Genomic DNA, 21,980 nt, shown 5'->3' with positions numbered 1-21,980 from the left:
TGGAAGTAACCTCATTTATTCCTGGCAGTTATGAAGTGGGAATTATTATCCCCATTTTCTAGATGAAGAAATAGAGGCTTAGAAATATTACATCACACAGCTAAGAAGTGGTAGGACAGATCATTAGCCTGGGTCTGGACTGTTTTCTATTCCATGATCTCCCTTCTCCATTCCTTCCGACATTCCCCATTGGGAGTGAACCACTGGCTTAACGTCCATGTTGGTAATATTTTTGGGGGGTCTTTGACTGATGTCTGTGATAGGATTCAGAAAGCCGGGGTGGGGGCAGGCCTGTCTTATGGGTTTGTAACTCCTTTTTGGTACTTCTTTTGTTTTAGCACACTAATGACTTTGCCCTGTACACAGAAGCCATCAAATTTTTCAATCACCCTGAAAGCATGGTTAGAATTGCTGTAAGAACCATCACGTTGAACGTCTACAAAGGTAAGTTTTCCTTATGATTTCTGCCTTGCAGCTAGTGCTCCCTCTCAGGAGCTCATTTACTGTAGCTGTGGTTGCTTGTCTCACAAAGGGCTTGTAGGCATTGGACATTTAGCTGGCCCCTTACAGGAATTTTGTACCACTGTCTTTTCCCTGCATACGCATTTTGTCCCTTATTCCAGTGTCAGGTAAGTTATCTTAGTGCTAACACAGAAGTAGCAGTGTTCTAAGAGAGGCACATGTGGGACTTGGAGTGGTCATGTGATAATTAGATAAAGCAGAGTTATCTTTTAAATGTTAGATTTAAATTTTTCTGTTTTGGCCTATAAAATATCTTCCAGGGGGTATGTTATCTTTAAATCATGTATAAAAGCATTTCATATCATGAGCAGCAGGGGGCAATATTGTATTCTCAGCCTGCTGCAAAGCCCTCCTTTCTTTCAAGATGAACTTAATACCCAAATCATTGCCTCCAAGAGAAAGGCTACCACAGCTCCCTGCCCACACCAGCACCAAGGCTGGCTGCACACAAGTCCCCTCTCCCTCCCCCACCTGGAATTGACCCTCAGGGTAATACCTTCTGGTTAGTTTCCCTGTAATCACCACACTGAAGCTGGGACTGTTTCTCAGGGACCAAAGGGCTTTGGCCTTCACAAATTCACATGTTGTTACTTGAGATGACCCCTAATTGGGAGGGGCAAGAGCTCCTCAGGGACTCACTCCAGCCTAGCTCTGGGATTGTGTTAAATTGAAGAGCCTTTCTAAGAGCTCAGTGGGGCCTATCCAGAGGTCGAAATCTGAGGGCCTGGTTAGATGAATCCAGTCCTCAGACAATTTTTAATTGGCTTAGATATTTTTTGAAAAATTATATCGTTGTCAGTATTTTTTTTTAATCCTCGCCCGAGGATATTTTTTCCATTGATTTTCAGACACAGTTAAAAGGAGGGGTGGGAGGGGAGGGGAGGGAGAGAGAGAAACATTGAATGTGAGAGAGACACATCGATTGGTTGCCTCCTGTATGGGCCTTGACTGGGGCCGGGGATCAAACCTTGCAACCCAGATACATGCCCTGTGACCCTTCAGTGCATATTGAACCTGTGACCCTTCGGTGTGTAGGCTGACACTCTAACCACGGAGCACACCAGCCAGGACTATAGTTGCCAGTATTTAAAAATTAGAAGATCTTGGGTAATAATCTGGATTTTTGACTTGAAAATGCAGATTTGGCTATTCTGGGCTCACAGTCCTGCAGGATGGTGGTGAACCTGTGCTGAGGAGCAGTTGCCCCCTTTGCAATTATGCTCCCCAGTTCACTGGCCAGGCCTGCTGGCTTCACTCACTGAGTCGTCTGCCAGCCTGGCTTCTGAGTTTGCGACCTGCTCCAGGCTGCAATTCTGCTGCCTCCTGTTATCTGTTTTCTCTTGTTCTCTTCTAACCTGTGTCTTTTAGTTTAGATGCCTCCTGCCCTAGCTCTCTCCCTCTGAGCAGCTGTCTCACCATCCCAGTTCCTAACCCTGTTAACCGTTGTCTGTTTTTTGCCTTTCCTTCAATGACGAGTCCCGTGTTCCTTATTCCAGTGTCATGTAAGTTATTAACCTCTGATTTTTCGCTTTCTTAACTTATCATTACATGTATACACAGGAAACTTGCTTAAGAATGTAGCTTTCATTGTAGTCTAGCTAAACACACCACTGATAAGTAGGCTTTCTAATGCACTATTAAAGTTGAACTCAATTAATTAATTTTATTAATCATAAAAATAGCATAAGAACTGCCTTGATAAGTATAGTTTTATGAATAAAATAACCATTTTCAAGTATTTTCAGGGAAAACAGAAAAGATTCAGATAATAGTAGCTGACTTTTTTTTATTATGGTTTCTTTTTTTTAAATCTCCCCCAAGTTATTTTTGGTAGCTTGACTCTTTTTTTCTCTTCTTTTGTGAATTTTCCCAGTGGATAACCAGGCCATGCTACATTATATCAGAGATAAAACTGCTGTCCCTTACTTCTCCAATTTGGTCTGGTTCATCGGGAGCCACGTGATCGAACTTGATAACTGTGTGCAGACTGATGAGGAGTAAGTGACCTCGTGGGGTACTTGTTAGGTAGACAGACAGAGTGATTAGGGGAGAATTTCCTTTTTATCAAGGAAAAATAAACATTAGAACAAAACTTACTCGCTTATGTGTAGGCATGATATGGACTTACATACTCTGAAAGGTTCCACCCACCTGTCTACTTTTTATAATAGTGGGAAACTGGAGACAACTCAGATACCTTCCAGAGAGAATGAGGGTTAGTAAATTCAGTACACCTGTAGATGGGGTGATAGGCGGCTGGTAAAAAGACGTAAGTGATCTGTCAGCTGGTGAATGAGTAAACAAAATATATTTGCATACAATGGAATAGTATTCGGCAATAAAAAGGAATGAAGCTCTCATACATGCTGCACCATGGATGAACCTGAAATGCATTGTGCTCGGTGAAAGAAGCCAGACACAAAGGACCACGTATTGTATGATTGCATTTATATGAAATGTCCAGAATAGGCAAATCCATAGAGACAGAGAGTAGATTAGTGTTTTGTAGGACTGGAGGGGGGGCGGTTATGGGGGAAATGGGAAGTAACTGGCTCTAAGTATAGGTCTTTTTTGAGGGGAGGGGATAAAAAAGTTCTAAAATTGATTGTGATGATGCTTAGATAACTCTACAAATACACTAAACCCATTAAATTTTGTGATTTAAATGGGCGAATTTTACGGTATGTGAATTATATCTCAATATATCTGTGGGGTTTATTTTTTTTTTTGTCTTTTTAAAAAGATGAAGATGGTAATTTGGGCCCTAGAGTAATGAATAGAAATTCCAGGGAAAGATTTCTCCAACCGGCACTCTTGGTCTCTTGAACTAACTAATTTTCTGTTGTGGGGCTGTCCTGTGCATTGTAAACTGTTTAGCAGCATCCGTGACCTTTACCCACTAGATGCCAGTAGCACTCCTTTTGCAGTTGTGACAATGAAACATGCCTCCAGACATTGCCAAATGTCTCCTTTAAGATTGTCGTCAGTTGAGAACCACTGTCCCAGAGTGACAGCTTTGCACAGACTTGTGATAGTCACACCCAGAAGGGTTCAGGATGATAAAGGGACTCTGGAAGGAGGTTCCCTAGGGGGAGGGGACTAGAGAGAGAGCATATTAGATCTCATGTTGACAAAGAAGCAAGAAGGGGTGGGAGCGGCCTGGGAGAGGTCAATGGGGGGAAAAGGTGACATATGTAATACTTTAAACAATAAAGAATTTAAATTAAAATTTAAAAAAAAAGCAAGGAAAGGTAGATGGCAAATCTGATGGAGCAATTTCATATGGATTTGAGCAGGTGTAGATATGAAACATAAGGAGGCAGTTAACTCCGGAGAGAAGAACAGGTTATACAAGGAAGGACATGAACCCCTAGTCCTCTGTTTGTCTCTGCAGTGAATGGCTATGATAATGTCAACATCAGTTGTTAATGACTATTGGGGGGAAGGAGTGGATGTAATACAAAGGGTTCTGTCATAACATAATGCATAACATAATGCGGCTCAGTCACAAAATAGAGGTTCTCTCCGATTTTACCACAGAAACAACTAAAAGTTAAAAACCACCTCCTGTGGAGAGTGGGCAGGGGTGGGGGAGGTTGGTCCAGGAGCTGCTATTTTTTTTTCTTATCAGCTTATCAGTACTATTTGATTTTTAAACTCATCTGCATATATTGCTATGATAAGAGTTTTTTAAAGTAAAGGTTTAAAAAGTAAAGTGCATTAGATATCCTGTGGGAGAAAAATTTCCACAGTATCTTAAGTGGGGTAAAGCTTGTGAAAGGTGTATGAATGTTCTAGGTCTCAGGTGGGCTGTGGTCCATAGGTACTCATTACACCAGTGGTTCTCAACCTTCTGGCCCTTTAAATACAGTTCCTCATGTTGTGACCCAACCATAAAATTATTTTCGTTGCTATTTCATAACTGTAATGTTGCTACTGTTATGAATCATAATGTAAATGTCTGATATGCAGGATGGTCTTAGGCGACCCCTGTGAAAGGGTCGTTCGACCGCCAATGGGGTCCCGACCCACAGGTTGAGAACCACTGCATTACACGACCTTTAAATACAGTTCCTCATGTTGTGACCCAACCATAAAATTATTTTCGTTGCTATTTCATAACTGTAATGTTGCTACTGTTATGAATTGTAATGTAAATGTCTGATATGCAGGATGGTCTTAGGCGACCCCTGTGAAAGGGTCGTTCGACCGCCAATGGGGTCGCGACCCACAGGTTGAGAACCACTGCATTACACGCTTAGGCTTTACAACATGTATTTGCCATAAATACTTACTACATATCATATTCAAGTATAATAAAGGATGATTATCCAAAGATATATAAAAGAAGCAAAATTGATCCCAATTTTAAAGTAGAGATGACTGGATGGATAGATATATAACACCTGCATCTTAGGTGAGACTATGGGGAGATAGAAATGTGGAAAAACGGAATGTAGGGACACAAGTCCAAAAATATCATCTGTTAGTGGTGGAGCTAGAGGAGACTTTGCTTTATTTTATTTTATTTTATTTTATTTTATTTTCTTCTTCAATTTTCTGTCTTCTAAAATGGCCGTCTATTACTTGAGTAATACCCATAATACAAACAAAGTGTCTTACCCTATCTAGATTACTTTTTGTAACAGATACCACTTTGGGGGTGGGGAAAATGGGCCCACCAGCTATTTTAGGGGCTCTGCCATCCTTTGTGAGGTTGACACTGACTCACCCATGGGGCCAACCAGCATGCTATTGGTTCACTACAAGGAGATAGAGACCCGCTGGGGCCTGAGGTCGGATGTCATGTCTTTGCGCTCTGTCCCACATAAGGTCAGGGCCAGTGGGTCCCGCGTAGCTGCTGAGGCCTGCTTTTCTCCTCAGAACTCCTCTAGAGCATTTTAATTAGCAAGGATTTATTGCTCCATTAATACTGCTTATCTTGGGAGCAAGGGGATCTTGCCACATTGGCTAGTGGATCCTCTTGTGAAATGGCTTGCCAAGAGCTTAGCTGTTTCTTTGCTTTGTTTATCCATCTTTTTTTGTGGTTGTGGTGGTGGCTGGGGGTGGGGGTGAGTTATACTGAGGCCCCCAGAGGGTGGGGTACCCCAGGAGTCCCCTAAAATCAATACATTAGAGTGGCCTAGGTCCTTTTCCCTTTGTGTCCCCCATTGGTAGGGCAGGATAGATGTTTCTTGAAACTAATTCAGATATTTGCTGTATGAATGAGTACACCCAGTGACCTAAGTCTCAGGCCATTGGTCTAGGTCCAAGGGCTCTGAGCTTTGGATTCCAGACTGAGGTGGTCATTTTTATTGGCAGGCACCGGAATCGAGGAAAACTGAGTGACCTGGTGGCTGAGCACCTGGACCACCTGCACTATCTTAATGACATCCTGATCATCAACTGTGAGTTCCTCAATGACGTGCTCACGGACCACCTGCTCAACAGACTCTTCCTGCCCCTCTACGTGTACTCACTGGAGAACCAGGACAAGGTGGGTCTGGGGGCCTGGCCCCATTGCTCTTGCGGGCTGAAGGTCTTCAGAAGGAGGGAAGGACAGTCACCTTGAATAGGGCTGAGCTTTGCAAGGGGCCACAGCTTTGAGCCTGCGAGCGATTCCTTTCAAAGCACACTGGTTTTCTTTTTTTTTCCTCTTATTTCCTGCAAGTAGGGGAGGGGGGAGGGCAAAGGAGAAAGGAGCGGGCGAGGAGTGTGTGTGTGAAGGGGGTAGATTGTAAAAACTGTAAAAGTGAATGAGAAAAGAATACTGACATCAGAATGAAACAGGAAACCTCTATGAATTTAGGTTTTTGGCTTCTGTGCATCTTTCTTTTGAGGTGTTCTCATCCTTGGTAACTTTTTCTGGTAGTTGCCAGGGTTAATTGATTTGGAAAAGATCCATCCAGCCACAAAACTTGCACAAAATGGACATGAAGGGATGGAATGCACTTGAAAAGCTTCCAGGGCAATGACTGTCTCCAGTTAACAGGCTCAGAGTCCCTCGTGGGGAGAATGCCTGCTTTTCTTAAAAGTGCACATCCTCAGGTGTCCTCCCCTTTTCAGGGAGGCTGATCCGTTGGGTCTGGGATGGACCAGAAATCTCCATATTTAACCTGCCCCCTCCCGCCCCCAGGAAATTGTGAGCTGGTAGTTCTCTGCTTCCCCCATGAGAAATGCTCCTTCAGGGAGTGGAGGCCTTCTGCCCAGTCCCTCCCAGAGTTAAGGGGCAGAGGCCTCAGCAGGAGGTGGGACAGAGCCAGATGTGTCTCACAGGGGTGCAGCTTTCTTTCTGGAGGTAGAAGATGGAGATTCTTACTAAAAATAAGTAAATGGAAGAAAATTGCAACCCTAACCAAGTCTAGCAGAGGCAGCTCTGGGGGGCAGACAGAAAGCATGGGAAGTGGCTTTTTCAGACCTGGGTTTAAATTCTATCTCTTCCCTTTCCTTACTCTTGACCTTGGACATGGCAGTTAACCTCCCTGAGCAAAACCAGGGTCCTGAAGATCCTCTCAGGGTTGGTGTGAGCCGGAGCTCGGTGAGGCTCAGTGCAAAGGAGAGGCTTTTCAGAGGCTATAGTACCGCAGTCTCCCTGCCCCATTTTAAAAGCTCTTCCTGAGAATAGGCCCCTGGGGAAGAGGGGGGGCTTTCCTGGCAGGCCGGGACTTGGGCTCTCCATGTCCCAGCTGGGAAAAATTAACATTCTTGGTAATTTAAGGAGCCAATTCTTCTTTTGGGTCCAAACTCTAATCCGTGACTAATGATGAAAGATTTCTCAGGTGGAAAAATCGTAGTCTTGCAAATGGTATTGAATGGGATTTGGTGGTGAATTTCTTTTGCAGAGTGGACTTTTGACTAGCTAGCAATAGGCCAAAATAACTCAGGGTCCTGGAGGAAATTAGGGGACAGGGTGCCTCTTCTCCAGACAGATGGCTTTTGGCTGCATATATTTCGTGCCATTCACTTGTGTGACCTGGGCTTCTCCCTCTTTCTTTCCCCTCAACGTTCAAGGGAGGAGAACGGCCCAAAATCAGCCTGCCGGTGTCGCTCTATCTTCTGTCGCAGGTATGTTTGATCATGTGCCCATTTCCCCACCACATGAAGGGGACCTTGGAATGCTGCTGCCCCTCAGAAATTTCCCGTCACATTGTCCTATCTTCTTTCATAGTGTCCCCCATCTTGAAATAAGATAAGAAAATAAATGGGGGTTCTGTTTTCTACACACCGAGTAGAGGTGCCAGTATCTTCTGCATGGTAGTGGATGGAAATTTAACAAGAAATAAAAAATAAATCTAACCTGGCACTTAGGTAGTTGAGTTTTACCATGAGGATTGAGGTTTCCAAAACAACCAAGGAGTGTTCTAAATACCCTGGAAATGTGGACTGTCTGGGTCTTATTCATGGCATTTTGAAATAAGCCCCAAACTGCAGGACTATTGTGTGCATACACACAGCGACCCTGGTTTAATAGACTTCCACTAATGAGGCTGTTTTTAAAGGCTTTTGTCATGGTTCTAGTTCCCAGATTACCTTCTGGAAGGTATCTTGTAGCAGCCTCAGTTCCCAGATTTGCGTCTTAAGCCAATTTGTCTGCCTCCCCCCCTTAAGTGTGTTTCCTTCTCGTAATTATGTAATATTTACAAGAAGGGAAAAACTCCATGGCGACCCAGTTACATAACTTTAAAAATATTTTTATTACAAGCAGTCCAGACTTTCAGGCCATCTCATTAGACTGTCAAGTAGTCAAACGTTTGACCAGAGCTCTGTTCTCACTTCTGCAAATGGCACAGGCATTTATTTGCTTTGCTGAGAGAATGTCCTTCTAACTTGGTCCCTGGGCCATTTTGAGTTTGAGGTGGGGCTGTCTCCCATTGGCCTGAGGCGAGAGACGCAGACCCAGCCTCCTCCCAGCGACTCAGCTGATCAGGATCTGCAGTGGCCTGCTCACTGTTCACTCCTAGCGTCTTGTTCTGGGGGCTCTGTTTGCTTGGAGCTCTGCACTGCTGCTCGCTCCTTCTGAATGCCCCTCTGTGAAACAGCTCAGTGCAAACCCCAGCCTCTCCTGGAAGCTTTTTCCACCACCTCATTACAAATCCGCCAGCATCTCCGCTTGGGATTCTGGGAGTCTGGCAGGACCCGAGCAGGCCAGATGCTCAGCCACAGGAATCTCACGGAACACACCCTCAGGACGCTTCAGCTGTGGGAGCCTTGCACGGACAGGGTCTCCTCCGAGGAGTGAGGGGTCAGACCCCCCTTTACTCTGAGAACCCCTTTCCTCCTGTCTGTTAGTGAAGGACCAGCAGCTCATACACCTAATACTTGTTTCAGTAACACACAGAAAGCACAGCTTGTCATCTGGTGTACCTCAGCTTCAGTGACAGAGCCCTTCCTCCCCTGCATTTTCATTTAGCTTTATTATAATGTTGCCTAAGTGTGTGAAAACCTCAAAGCAGGTATAAACCTCATGTTCTTAAGCCTTACATCAGATCATCCTTGCCAATTATTTTACAAGCACAGCCACAAAACCAAGAAAATTCACATTAACAACATTAACTTAGTATGACAGGATTCTGTCCTGCTGAAACTAAACTGCCACTGGTAAGGAGAGTGTGGTGCAGGTAGGCTGGCCCAGCTTTTCAAGTCTGGCCTGCAAACACTTCCACACACCATGCAGTGACTGGCTCTCCCCTTACTTGTTTTTCTTCATCCAGAGCTCAGGAAGGAATGAGCCTGAGTGGGTCCATAGGTGGGAATCAGTTGACTTTTGTCCAGTGGGCCCTTAGTAGGCACTCACTGAATGTGGATTGACTAAAAGAATAACTAAATGATCATTAAGGTCACATTCACATAAGTGCACAGTAGGTATTTGTGTAATGAATGAACTCAGTGATTGCGATTCGTTGTGTAGTTAAGTGTGGTAATAATTTGGCCATGAGAAAGTGAGAAAATTAACCTACCTCATAATCATAATTGCTAGTAGTTGAATGCCTTCCAGAGCCCTGGACATGGGTGAATTCATGTGATCATACTATGTATTCTCTATGATAGTAAACATGTTTTGTGTGTGTGTGTGTGTGTGTTTAAGTAAATAGGTACTACATTTGGCTATTTTGCCTGTACCTTTAATTTGAATTGTATTTATTTTATTTAACAATATATTCACCCTATTCAAACAATACAAAGTGACATGTAGGGAGGGGTCTCCCTCTGAACCCTGACCCCCCAGGCACCCAGTTCCACTGCCCAGAGGCAGCTGGTGTTTCAGGTTAGTTACAGGGTTTTCCTCTGTCCTTCTAGAAATGTTCTCTACCAAGGGTTCTCAATTGGGAATGATTGCAAAACCTTTCTCCCCACAGGGCATGTTTGGCAATGTCTGGAGATGTTTTCGGTTGTCATAACTGGGGTGGGGAGTGCTACTGGCACCTAGTGGGTAGAGACCAGAAATGCCGCCAGATATCCTACAGTGCGCCGGACAGCCCCCACAATATAGGATTATGACCTGACAATAGTGCCGAGGTTTGAAACCTTGTTCCATGTATATATATATAAAAACAAATACAAATGTTCTCGCACACACCCTTTTCATATACAAATAATAGATAACCCTACGCTGTGCTGAACCGGTTTGCCTTTCCATTTTAAAGCAAGGTAGCAGGTGTGTCTGAACGAGCTTTGTGAGGCAGTTTTGAATACTGTGATTCCTAAAGCTGTTCCTCTGAATATTGGGCAACAGGGTGGGGTGGTGGGGCCATCCCAGATGGCCCAGTGCCTTCTGATTTTGCATCCTGGCACAATTCAGTCTATCTCTGGCTCGTGTGGCTTTTCTTCCCCACAGTTTCCACACCTACCCATACTGCCATGAAATTCTGGTGTGCCGAAGTCCACCGCAGGGGCCAGCGCTCATTCCAGTGGTGGATCTCTGTGTAGCTGATCCTTTGCCAAGTCCTTGATTGGAACAAGACTCACCAGCCCCTTCTTCCCGTTTAACTAAAGTATTGGGCCGGTGCCTTCTAATCTTTTCATAATCGATTTTGACACTGAAATGCCTGTGGAGAGGAAAGAGTGTGCTGGTTTGGCTGCTCCTTTCCCACTGTGCTTTACTTCAGCGGGATTTGGCCTCACCCAGCCATGAGGGACAGTCTTGCTTTTAATGCATTTCCTTCCGCTGAAGAGCAGCCAGCCAAATAGGCAACAGTCTGAATGAAGCGGGGGAGGGGCAACCCTAAAGGAGAAACGTGTAACTCATTTCTCATGAATGTCACCCATTCTTTGGATTTTGTATCACAGAGATTGCTGCTTAATACGGGGCTTGTGTAGCCCAGTGTCACTGCAGATCAAGAAAGGAAGATGTTGAAAGACTGCACACTTTAATGCAAATCCCATTTCTTCTCTCTCACCAGGTCTTCCTAATTATACATCATGCACCCCTGGTGAACTCGTTAGCTGAAGTCATTCTGAATGGTGATCTGTCTGAGATGTACGCTAAGACTGAACAGGATGTTCAGAGAAGTTGTGTAAGTCATTAGCGTTACGACTGTTTCTAGACCTTGATAAGAAGCCATGGCTCATTTTGTTAACTTGTGTGTTTCTCTAAAACCGGAAACCAACTTTCTGCTTACAGCAACAGTGACGTCTAAACTACTCTGGGATTCAGGGAACCTAATCAGAGTCTTGAGATGAGTACCCAGGAAAATATGGGGGTCTATACCAGGAATAGATTCAGTGATTGTATGTTATTATTATTAATTTTACTTTATTTTTTCAAGAAAAATGATTTTAAATATAATGTTACATGCAATAAACATTAATATTTCAAGAAAAACAATTTTAAATATAATGTTACATGCGTGATTGTATGTTATTGAACATGGAATTATACTGCTTTGGGCCTCAGGTTGTATATCTATGGGACACTGTTATGGGGACAAAATGAGAGAATACCTTGCCTAAGACACAAATAGCTATAGAGGCTGGTCATGGGACATCTGTGAAGAGATAGGCCCTATCTGAGGGCAGTAGGGAGCGTTGGGGACTATGGCTAATTGGAGAGGGTATGCATCCTTTGTGAGCAGCTGCTATTCCACCCCAGACTGCAGTCATTCTGCGGGAATATGGATGCAATATTGCTAGGTTTTCTCATGTTTCCAGAGAAGCTGGCAATCTGCATTTTGATACAAAATCTCCCAGGATTTAAATTATCACTCAACTTTGGCCTAAACAGGACATATGTGGTTTGTGCATGTTTGAGCATTTTGTGCTCTGTCAAAGGAAAACACCGGATGACCAGTATAATGACTTCTGAGGCTTTCCCAGCTTAGCTCCTGTGTATCTTGCCTGCCTTCACTTCTCCCCTCCTGCTCATATGTACTGAGCTCCAGGCTACCTTAGTACTGGTCCAGGTTGCTTTTCCCCCAGTGTGCCCATGTTTCTGCTGTTGTACCTGTGTCCTTACCAAACCCAAAATCTGGAAGGTCCTTGCTGCTAGTTCCCTCTTAGCAAAGATCTTACCAGCTTTAAGCAGCTTATGGCAGGCATCTTGTTTGTCATTATATCTGCTGCAGTGTGGACTGAGCAGACATGTCTGAGATGAGCCTAGAGCAGCCGTGGGCAAACTACGGCCCGCGGGCCGGATACGGCCCGTTTGAAATGAATAAAACTAAAAAAAAAAAAGACCGTACCCTTTTATGTAATGATGTTTACTTTGAATTTATATTAGTTCACACAAACACTCCATCCATGCTTTTGTTCCGGCCCTCCGGTCCAGTTTAAGAACCCATTGTGGCCCTCGAGTCAAAAAGTTTGCCCACCCCTGGGCTAGAGTGTAGGCACACAGGTAAAAGGCTGGCCTTGCCCTCGGGCAGTCAGCTCTGTTGCCATATCTGAAGGAGTGGGTGGAGGGGGATCCTGTTGCATGAAAGGCCAGAGCTGTATGGTGTACCATTCATTACAAAAGTCCCCTGTCCTTCTGTTTTTTCTGGTGTAGGACTGCTAAGCCAGGCCATTTTTCTTTAAGGGAGCATTTGAGCCTCTTAAAAGGTTCCCAGAAACTTTCTGTCCTTATTGGTGGTGGCATTAGTTCAGCTGTATTGAATGGGGCCTTTTCATGGCCCCTGTGTGGCCCGTCCTCTCTTTGATTCACTCAACAAGTGTTTCTTAAGTCTTTTCTTTGGACCTGGCATCATGCTACTTCTGGGGATATACAAAATCCTAAATAGCCTCTGTCACATTGGAGCTTTACAGTACAGTAGGAGAGACAAATGTTGATCAAATATACAAATAACTGTACTATCTTGAGTCGTATAAGTGCTCTAAAGAGAAAGTATAGTGCTTGGTGAGAGAATTTAACTAGAGATGGTGGGGGTGACAGTGTGGAGCAGAAAACACTCCCCTAATGGTCCTTGTCATGAGAACACATGGTCTAGAAAAGGTGGAGCTGACTTGGTGTTTATGAAGACAGAGATATTTCTTTGCAGCTTTCCTAAGCTCACTTTTGCAGAACGAATGCAAGTAATGGCGACAGAATCAGTAGGGCTGCTGAGGACCCTGCCAGCCAGCAGGTTACCTTGGGCAAGTTGTTTCATCCCAGATAGGAAACAGGGAGAGCAAGCCCTGCTCCAAAGAGCTCTTGGTGAGGACAGGAGGAAAATACACTTAAAGTGCCATCAATTCTGCAGGTTGCAACCCAGTCCTCAGAGTTGTTTGGTTTGGTCTTCACAGTGGATAAAAGAAACATTTATGAATTAAGAAGTTTCACTGAAAATTGATTTCAGGATTGTCTTGAACAGTCAGAAAATCTGGTCCTATTGTGCATATGTTTCTGCAGGAAGCATCTCAGAAGCTGCCCCATCACATGAGGCATGTGTTTGCCTTTCAGTTTCCCTAGTCCCCACCCAGTCTGCACTAATTCATACTACATTTACATGAATAACAAGTTAGAATGTATTGGGTCCCTTTGGACTTACTTTTGTCTTGTGATTTCCAGAACCCAAGATAGCTGCTAAGGCTTCATCACAGAATGTCTTCCCATGTGACACTCACTGCTGAGGTTAGACTTGGTTTTCCAAGATAGACCTCAGAGATGGTTGGGGTGCTAGGGTTTGCGTGTGTGTGTGTGTGTGTGTGTGTGTGTGTGTGTGTGTGTGTGTTTAAATAGATTTTAGAGAGAGGATGGGAGAGAAAGAGAGAGAAGCAATCGATTGGTTGCCTCCAACACATGGTCCCTGTTGTCTGGGGGATTGAATCTACAACCTGGGCATGTGCCCTGACCGGGAATCGAACCCGCCACCTTTTGGTGTACTGGACGATGCTCCAACCTACGGAGCCTCACTGGCTAGGGCTGCAGGGTTTCTTTTTAAATTGAAATTGATTGGCATGCCCTTGTAAGAAATAATAATACCCTTTCCCTAGTTTTCCTCCATTGATAACATCTTGCAAAACTTTAAGTACCGCAAGCAGGATATTGACATTGAGACATGGGGTTTACTGTTTGAGCAAAAGCTAATTGCAGAAAGTTACTGGTGATTTCTCAGCTTGGGATACCCACTGTAGTCAAACCATCTAATCAGAGGGAGAATTGAGGAGATTTGTTCTTTTTCCCTATGGCCTCTGCTTGGGATGGAGGTTGTTCCTTCAATGTGATAGAGGCACAGTGTTCATTGTGGGGGATTCCTAAACTGAAAATGAGATTTTTCTGAGCATGGAAGGAATTGCCATCCCAAGTGAAAGTGTCAACTTTCTACTTCCGGTTTTTGCCTTTCCCTGGGTGTGAAATCAAAGTTTGTTGTATTCTGATGACATTTGGGAAAAGTGGAGGTAAATCTCATTTATGACTTGTTTGACAATAGTCCTGGTAAGATTTACCTTCCTTCCCTCTGAGCAAGAACAGTCTCCTATTGTTTCCTGCCTAACTCGGATGTGGTTTGGTCATACTTGTTTTAAGTTTCTTGGTCTTTTTTAACCTACTTTCTCCTTCCCGTAATTTGTAGATAAGTTACTGGTATTGCTTCATTTTTACCAGCAGACCTTTCACAAAACCAAACCAAAATTGAAGAGAGAGAAGCAGAGGGAAGAGCAGAGTTATTTGAAAAGTCTGTAATTTAGGGTTAAATTTAAAATACATCAGCATGGTTAGATAAATGTCTAATTGAAATTCATCTGTGCATTAAAATAATATGGTTCCTGCTAAGGGATAATTTCTTGCTATACTTCTAATGCAGAGCAGATAGTGTGTTTCTTGTCAGGGAAATAGAGTAAGAGAACACTAATTCTGAAACTGCTAACATCTCATTATTCTTGGCAATATGAACGTATAGATTAGATTATGGGATATGCCTTGTGACCTATAGGTACTTTTTTTTTTCTTCTTTAAGTAGGGACTTTTTTCATCCTGGGTTTCTGTGGGGGTCTATACGAGGAATAGATAGTTCTTGCATTCATTAATTCATTCATTCCTCATCAGAGATTCAAGGGTGCACAAAAAAAAAACCCAAAAAAAAGAACACGACCCCTGCCCTCACTGGGCTTCCTATCCCCCATGGGATGTCTTGGAGATGCCCGCATCGCTTATGCCATCATGGGGTTTGCCAGAGAAGCTCAGTGGGCACTCACTGCAGAAATGAATGACTCAATGGGTGAACTGGTGATGGGCTCACAAGGGCCCTCGTGATGCTCATAATGACTCTCAGAACAGAAATAGCCTTGGGACCTAACCCTCACATGCCACCTTCTCTTTGCTCACAGGAAGGCTTTGGGGAAGGAGTGTGAGAGTGGGTTGCTGTTGGTGCTGTTCCACATTCCACTGTAAGAGGCAGTCTAGTGGAGTGGATTCTGGAGCCAGACTCCCTGGGCTCCTCGGATGCCAGCACCTCATTGCACTAGGTCAGTGATGGCGAACCTATGACACGCGTGTCAGAGGTGACACACGAACTCATTTTTTTGGTTGATTTTTCTTTGTTAAATGGCATTTAAATATATAAGATAAACATCAAAAATATAAATCTTTGTTTTACTATGGTTGCAAATATCAAAAAATTTCTATATGTGACACGGCACCAGAGTTAAGTTAGGGTTTTTCAAAATGCTAACACGCCGAGCACAAAAGGTTCGCCATCACTGCACTAGGTGATCCCTGGGGCAAGTTAGTCCACGTCTCCCAGCTTCAGTTTCCTCACCTCTGCAGTTAGAGTAACAAACAGGGATTTTTAGAGAGGATTAAATGCAGCATAAAATGCTTATTCCAAAACCTGGCACACATCAAGACATACATATTAGATGTTATCATTATCATGATCTTAGTTTCTGAGGCTGCAGTACAACCCTGTGTCCTCTACTTGGGACCTTTCTTCTTGGTATGATTAACAGAGGCACACTCAGTGCACCCTTAGGGAGGTGCCTTATGATCAGACACAAAGGCATGGAGGGCCAAGTGTAGCAACAATGACAACATGATGACAGCACTAATAGAAAATGGCCATTTAGTGGCAGTGGTCTGAGCTCTCAGTGTACATTCAGGGCCCTCCGATTCAGCCAGCCTCATACATGATCTCTGGAAAGTGCAAATACTTAACCAATTCATGTGCATTGGCTGGCTATGAATTCAGAAAGGGGAAGAATTCGGGCAAAATAGGCTTGTTTGTCCCAAAATGAGGATGCTGACTGTCTGTAGACATCATTTCAACCAGTTGTGATGGTCACCAGATGATTCTCCGGGGTCACTAAGGGTTGAGCTTATACCTAGAATGTTAGCTGCCTGTTCTCTGCGTGACACCCATCCTTCCTGGGAGCTGGGCCCTCTGCTGGCAGAACACTTTGCCAGGACATGGCCTGTGGAGCCGGCAGCTGAGAAAGTAATAGCAGCCTCGCTTCTCTGACCTGTGTGTTTGCAGAAGTAGCATCAGGGCCTTGGGGCTGCATGTTCAGGGCTCTCTCCACACCAGGTTTGAGTTAGACGGCAGCAGAGCCTCCCGTGTGTTGAATGCAGCAGGCAGAATAGACCCCCGGATTGGAGTTCCCCCAAATCCTTTAGTGACCCTGACCTTACTTGTGAGCCCTGGTTAGTCAGTGCTGGTTCTGAAGGAACAGATATTCTTCTTCCTGAGAGTGTAATAGGCTTCAGGGAGACGGTTGATTGTGAACACCGAAGGGGAAAAAATAGGCTTCTATAAATCAAGGGCCTTACTTGCCACAGTTGTAAGCATTGCCGCAAAAGAATGAGAATTCATGTGTATTCTCCCTTTTTGCAGGGGCCGTTGTGGTCTATCCATAATCCCTCAATGGAATTGCAGCTCCCAGGCACCATTGTTGCCTGCAGAGGTATTGAGTGCGGCAGCTCTGGGTCACATGTAAAAGGATTTAACAGAATCCAAGAGAATCCCAGGTGCAGCACGTTCCACATATCAAGTAGGGCATCGTTGTAGATAAGAGATCTCCTACAAACAGTCGCCTCTCCCTTCCTTCTGCACAGGAAGTGGGGCTGGACAACTAATAAAAGTCCCATAGAATAGAGGTTCACGGAGGGACAGCCTTTATTTAGCCGGGGCTACAGGTGACTGGACCTGAGGGCTCAGGGATGCTGCTTCCGGTTCATTGAGTCAGACAAGGGCCAGGGGTTCTTGGATGGAATGGTCACACCCTGGAGAAGCCAACAGGGAAAAACGGAGTGGGCAGAGTGGGGTGGGGGTGGAGAAGGTTCTGTGACTCAGACTCTAGCTGGCTTTTCTGTGTCTGCCTGGAAGCATGACACAGAATGGGCCAGGGTGGCCACAGGCTGGAGAAGGGTGTGAGGTAGTGCCATGCCCCCTGCTGAATGAGTCTGCACTGAGAGTGGTCTACATTGAGCCATTGGTGACGTCTTCCAGGTTTCTGCTAAAATCGGGAAAATCCAGGATGAGGACAGAAAAATGAGGCATCCACCACTTCTGGTGTCTCTGCCCTGGGGCTTTGTCAGTTTTCATCAGCAGCCTGGCTCTTTTGGGCATTTGAGTTTTTAACTAGACTTTGAGTACCTTGAAGCTGGGTCAGCATTATTCATTTATCTAGTCAACAAATTATTGAGCACGTACCAGGTTGTTCTAGGCACAGGAGATAGACCAGGAACAAAAACAAAGACCCCTGACCTCCCGGAGCATCTGTTGTAGTGGAGAGATCGAGGGGAACAGTAACACTTTAGTAACAGCATGTTAGCATGCGGGAGGTGCTCTAGAAAAGCGGCAGTAGTGAAGCAGAGAGAGGAGGCGCAGTGCCAGGATGCTGGGTGGGTGCAGTTCTCCCTGGGGGGCCAGGCCAGGCCTCACTGAGGAGGTGACATTTGAGCAAAGACTTGAAGGAAGTGAGGGACCACATCATGTAGATATCTGGAGGAAGAGCATTTCAGCCAGAAAGAACAGCCAGTGCAAAGACCAGGGCGTAGTGTGTTAGAGCAACAGAAAGGAGCAGAGTGTTGAGGCAGAGCGAGTAGTAGGGAGGGGATGAGGGTCCAAGGTATATGGCACCTTGGTAGTCATTGGAGGACTTGAAAGTTTTTACTGGGAGAACATCATAACTTTTGTGTCCCCAGTGTTTAGCATGGTTCCCGTAGCAGATATCGATTGTCTTGAAATAACGAATCTCATTGAGGGAATCAAACACCTTGTCGCTGAGCCAAGGAAATGCAGTCTTGGTCAGTACCAAAGTCCTCCGCCAGGAAACTTGGTTTTGCTTGGGGTGCTTTGCCTGATAGGAGGCTGAAGGGCTGCACATGGGTCACTCCATTCACTTTTCTCTCTGTGCTCCTGCGATTTAATGCCAGTGGGCTGGGAGGGGAGTGGGTGAGTCACCCATTGCCTGACTGACAGTAGACGTGGCAGGTGGGATAGACATGGCAGGTGGGTGGAACGCATCCCAGGAGATGGTTAGTGGGGTTTCCCCAGTGAGTTCTGAGGCCCTGGCTGCCCCGAGGGACTGCCCATTGCCCACTCACCTAAGTGCTCATAATCTTACTTCGGGGACCTTCCTGGTAACCTCCAGCCAGGCATGGGGACAGATTCTCAAAAGCTTCATGAGCAAAGGAGGGGGGAAAAGTACGTTAATTAACTCAAACAATATCATTCTGGGTGACACATAAACTCTGGATGGGCCATTCCTTAGTGAGAGCAGTGCTCATCTGTTGAGCACTTGCTGTGTGCCAGGCTGGTTGGCTTGCTCCCCTTTTCTCCCTCCCACAAGGATTTTTGGAGCACCCACACATTCCCTGCCTCAGGGAATACAGGATGAACAAGGTAGATGAGGTTCCTGTTCCGACATTCTACTTGGAAGAAGCAATAAACAAATGTGTCAACACAGATTTAAGATTGGATCTAGGAAGAAATTGGAAACAGGTTTGGTTGGAACCACAGAAGATCCCAGATAGCCACAGTAATCTTGAGGAAGAAGAGCAAAGGCTCATAATAACCCAGAGAGGGAGGTGGTGTTACCTCACATTCTGCATGAGGAAGCCGACACCCCCCGAGGTTAGGTGATCATTCTGTTGTCACCCAGTTGCAGGGATTACAGGTGTCCAGCCCCAAATCTTCATGCCCTTTCCATTTTGTGTCCTATGTCACCATCTGCAATGATAGTCACTTCCAGTTTAGCATGAAATGTAGAGCTGTAGACCGAATGTTTTGGGTACCTGAGAGTCACCAATATTTCACAGTCCATTATCTCTTTTTAGAGAACAAGACAAGGAAATACCAAATACGTGCTTGGTATGTCTAATGAAAGAGTACATTTTATTTTGCACAAGTGTTGAACATGCCTCTTCAGTCATAAATATCTTGCAGTTAATTAGCTCTTGATTGACTGCCCGATGTGGCATTGAGGAGAACAGAGAAGATGACCTTGAGTGGGATAGGCTAGCGGGATGAGGCTGGTCTCTTGCAGACCCAGCAACACCTCAGAGGTTGCTCTCTAGGAAGTCACAGCACTGTCTTGTGTTACCTGCTTTCTCACTAGGAGTGCTGAGCGAGTGTGCAGTGCGAGTCTCCTGAGCTCTAAGATTCTTTTGATTACAGATAAATGGACATTTCTTTGGGTTATGCCTCTGCTGCTACAATGCTCCCTGATAATTGGCCAATTCATGGAAAAGAATGCCATGCTCCTCTTGTTAATGGAAGTGGCCTGTTACCTCTTCATGTTTTCCCCCCTCGCTGTGTTTTATTTTCCCCATTAAATTTGGCAGCGTTGCCCAGACGCCTCGCTGATGCGGTTGCAATTGTGCATTCTGGACACGCGCTTGGGCTTTGGTTCAGCAGCCCCACATTACTCAGGGTTTGGCATGTAGCACTCCCACCCATACATCACGCTGGAGTTTATTCTGTCTGATGTGTGCTTGCTGATCACCTCATTCTGGAATGAGAAGAGGCTCACTCTGCTGCAATTATCAGCCCATTTTCTTCTGAGCCAGTTGCAAAGCCACGCTGCAGTGCCATTGTTATGTTTGGTGTAAACCTGGGCCACTGTGACCCCCATGACATTGGAAGCTCTGTGTATATGAGACAAAAACGGGAAACAGCTATACATTGTGGTCGGCCATATGATAGGTCAGAGGACCACCTAATGGGTGGTACGTAAACTGTCTCTGAGCTCTGGCTGCCTGCTCCTCTGATTAGTGTGACCTAGTGTCATGCCTTTTACACCAGTCCTTTGGGGGCTGGCCCACCTTGGGAAGCTCAGCAAGTGCTTGTTGCAGGGGATGAATGAGCAGTGCAGCAGAAGGTTTGAACACAGGGCGCCTAAAGCTACACTTCCTGGGTTCTAATCCTGGCTATGCTCTCACTAGCTGGTGACCCGGGCTGACAAGTCCTACACTCTCTGCAGCTCCTTGCCCCAATCAATTGGAGGGTAAAGTGAGTCGGTATGTGCTGGGCACATTTCAGATGCTCGCTAGGTATTGCTGATCGTTGTTATTACAAAAAATAACAAGAAAGTGTGCTACCTCTTGCCACCACACAGCAGCCCTAGATGGGGGAATGCTAATTGAGGCCCACTTGATGCACGTGGAAACTAAGGCCCATAGAGGAGAAGGTAGTGAGCAGCGCAGCCAGGACTCAGATCAGGTGAGTGGGGCACCAAGCCCAGGCTCCAGCTTCCGTGTCCCTGACGATCCCATGCCGTGTTTGCTGGACACCCCACCAGTCCCAGCCCCAAGGCTGGAGGTTGGGAAGGTTGGCCAGTGCCCGCGAGCACTTGGGGAGTCTAGGCTGCTAACAAACCAGAAAGCCGGTGAACAGTAAGTTGGTAGGGAGTCAAGTTTAAAACAGAGAGTGTGATTGTTTTTTAAAGGTTAGCCCCTCCCCTCCATGTCTTCCATCCTCGAGATCTGTTTGCCAAGGTGGAAGGTAAATGGCTATTTCAAGTGTGCCCCTTTGTGGCAGGCAGTATGCCAGGCACTTTTGCATTCAGGATCTCATTTCAGCCCCATGGCAGCACGTGATGGAGTTGCTCTTGTCCCTGTTTTACATATGAGGAAAGTGAGTCGGATTTGATCAGGGTCACTTGGCCAGTAAGCAGGTCTGAGGTCTAAGCTCAGATCTGCCCTTATGTTGAGCATTTTTTTGTTAGTCAATATGGCTGCCTCTTTTCTTAGGGGAAAACCTTTCTCTTAGTTCTAATCCCTTAGCAGAGCTGTTTGAACAAAAAGATTTTCATTGCTTCCTCAGGTGAGTGAGCTAAGCCTGGGAGAGCCTGGAAGGTGAGCTTCCTTCCCGTCATCATTGTGGCCACTCCTATAGATCCAGGTCGGATTCCGGGGCCATGTCACCTGTCCTTTCCCTTTGTGCCCCCTCTAGCCACCAGTCTCTTTTTCCCTCCTTCTCAACCAAGATTCGGCCTGGTGTTCCTTCAATCCTTTTCCTCATCACTCCCCAGCCACTGCCTTCTCCCCTTCCCACTGCACCACTGAGTAGGCACAAAGAAACCCACCCAGCACTGTCTGCCAGGTGCTGAGGCAGGAGCACCCCAACATCACTTCCCAGGCCATGTGCAGCATGAGCTCCTTCATGAACAGCTGGCTGGAGAAGCTGCCCAGCTGGCCCAGCGCCACCTCCTGACTTCCCATGTGCATGCTGCCATCTGGGGAGCTGGCCAAGCACATTGTGTCCCCGGATACCGCAGCGATCACCAAGCACACCGTTCCAGGTGACCCTGGCCTAGACAAATACAGGCTGGAGCTCTGAGCTGTCCTTCCTCGTGTTCTCTTCCGTTCCCGAGTGTTCTGGTGAATTGTTAATATGCAAGACTCCATCAGTCATTTCCTTCTCCGAGAAGCCCTTTTAACTGTCCCCTCCCCCACCCTCCTGCCTGGCACAGTTTCCACTCCTTCCTTTGTGCCCCAATGACCTTTTTTGCCTAGTTTCCACCTGGGATGCACAACAGTACAGTGCCTGCTCCTGGCTGGACTGTGAGCACTGCGAAGGCGTGGTCTTGGCTTCTTTGCTCTCAGC

General features: G+C 45.7%; 1 protein-coding gene across 5 annotated transcripts in view; it reads left to right on the top strand.

Annotated features, from left to right (window-relative positions):
* Positions 1-21,980, top strand: part of CLEC16A (C-type lectin domain family 16, member A) — a 231,483-nt gene that overhangs the window by 27,531 nt on the left and 181,972 nt on the right. For 3 of the 5 annotated variants that reach the window (XM_005871740.2, XM_005871739.2, XM_014544185.1), the window contains exons 5-10: positions 339-444; positions 2,019-2,024; positions 2,396-2,519; positions 5,845-6,019; positions 7,534-7,587; positions 10,923-11,036. In XM_005871740.2, coding sequence (XP_005871802.1) covers positions 339-444; positions 2,019-2,024; positions 2,396-2,519; positions 5,845-6,019; positions 7,534-7,587; positions 10,923-11,036 — 579 coding nt within the window. The remainder of the gene's footprint in view (positions 1-338; positions 445-2,018; positions 2,025-2,395; positions 2,520-5,844; positions 6,020-7,533; positions 7,588-10,922; positions 11,037-21,980) is intronic. The other 2 variants (XM_005871741.2, XM_014544186.1) reach the window with 1 other exon arrangement.

The sequence above is a fragment of the Myotis brandtii genome, unplaced genomic scaffold (assembly GCF_000412655.1).
Source record: "Myotis brandtii unplaced genomic scaffold, ASM41265v1 scaffold355, whole genome shotgun sequence".
NCBI classification, from domain to species: Eukaryota; Metazoa; Chordata; class Mammalia; order Chiroptera; family Vespertilionidae; genus Myotis; species Myotis brandtii.
This window is presented reverse-complemented; position numbering and strand designations above follow the sequence as displayed.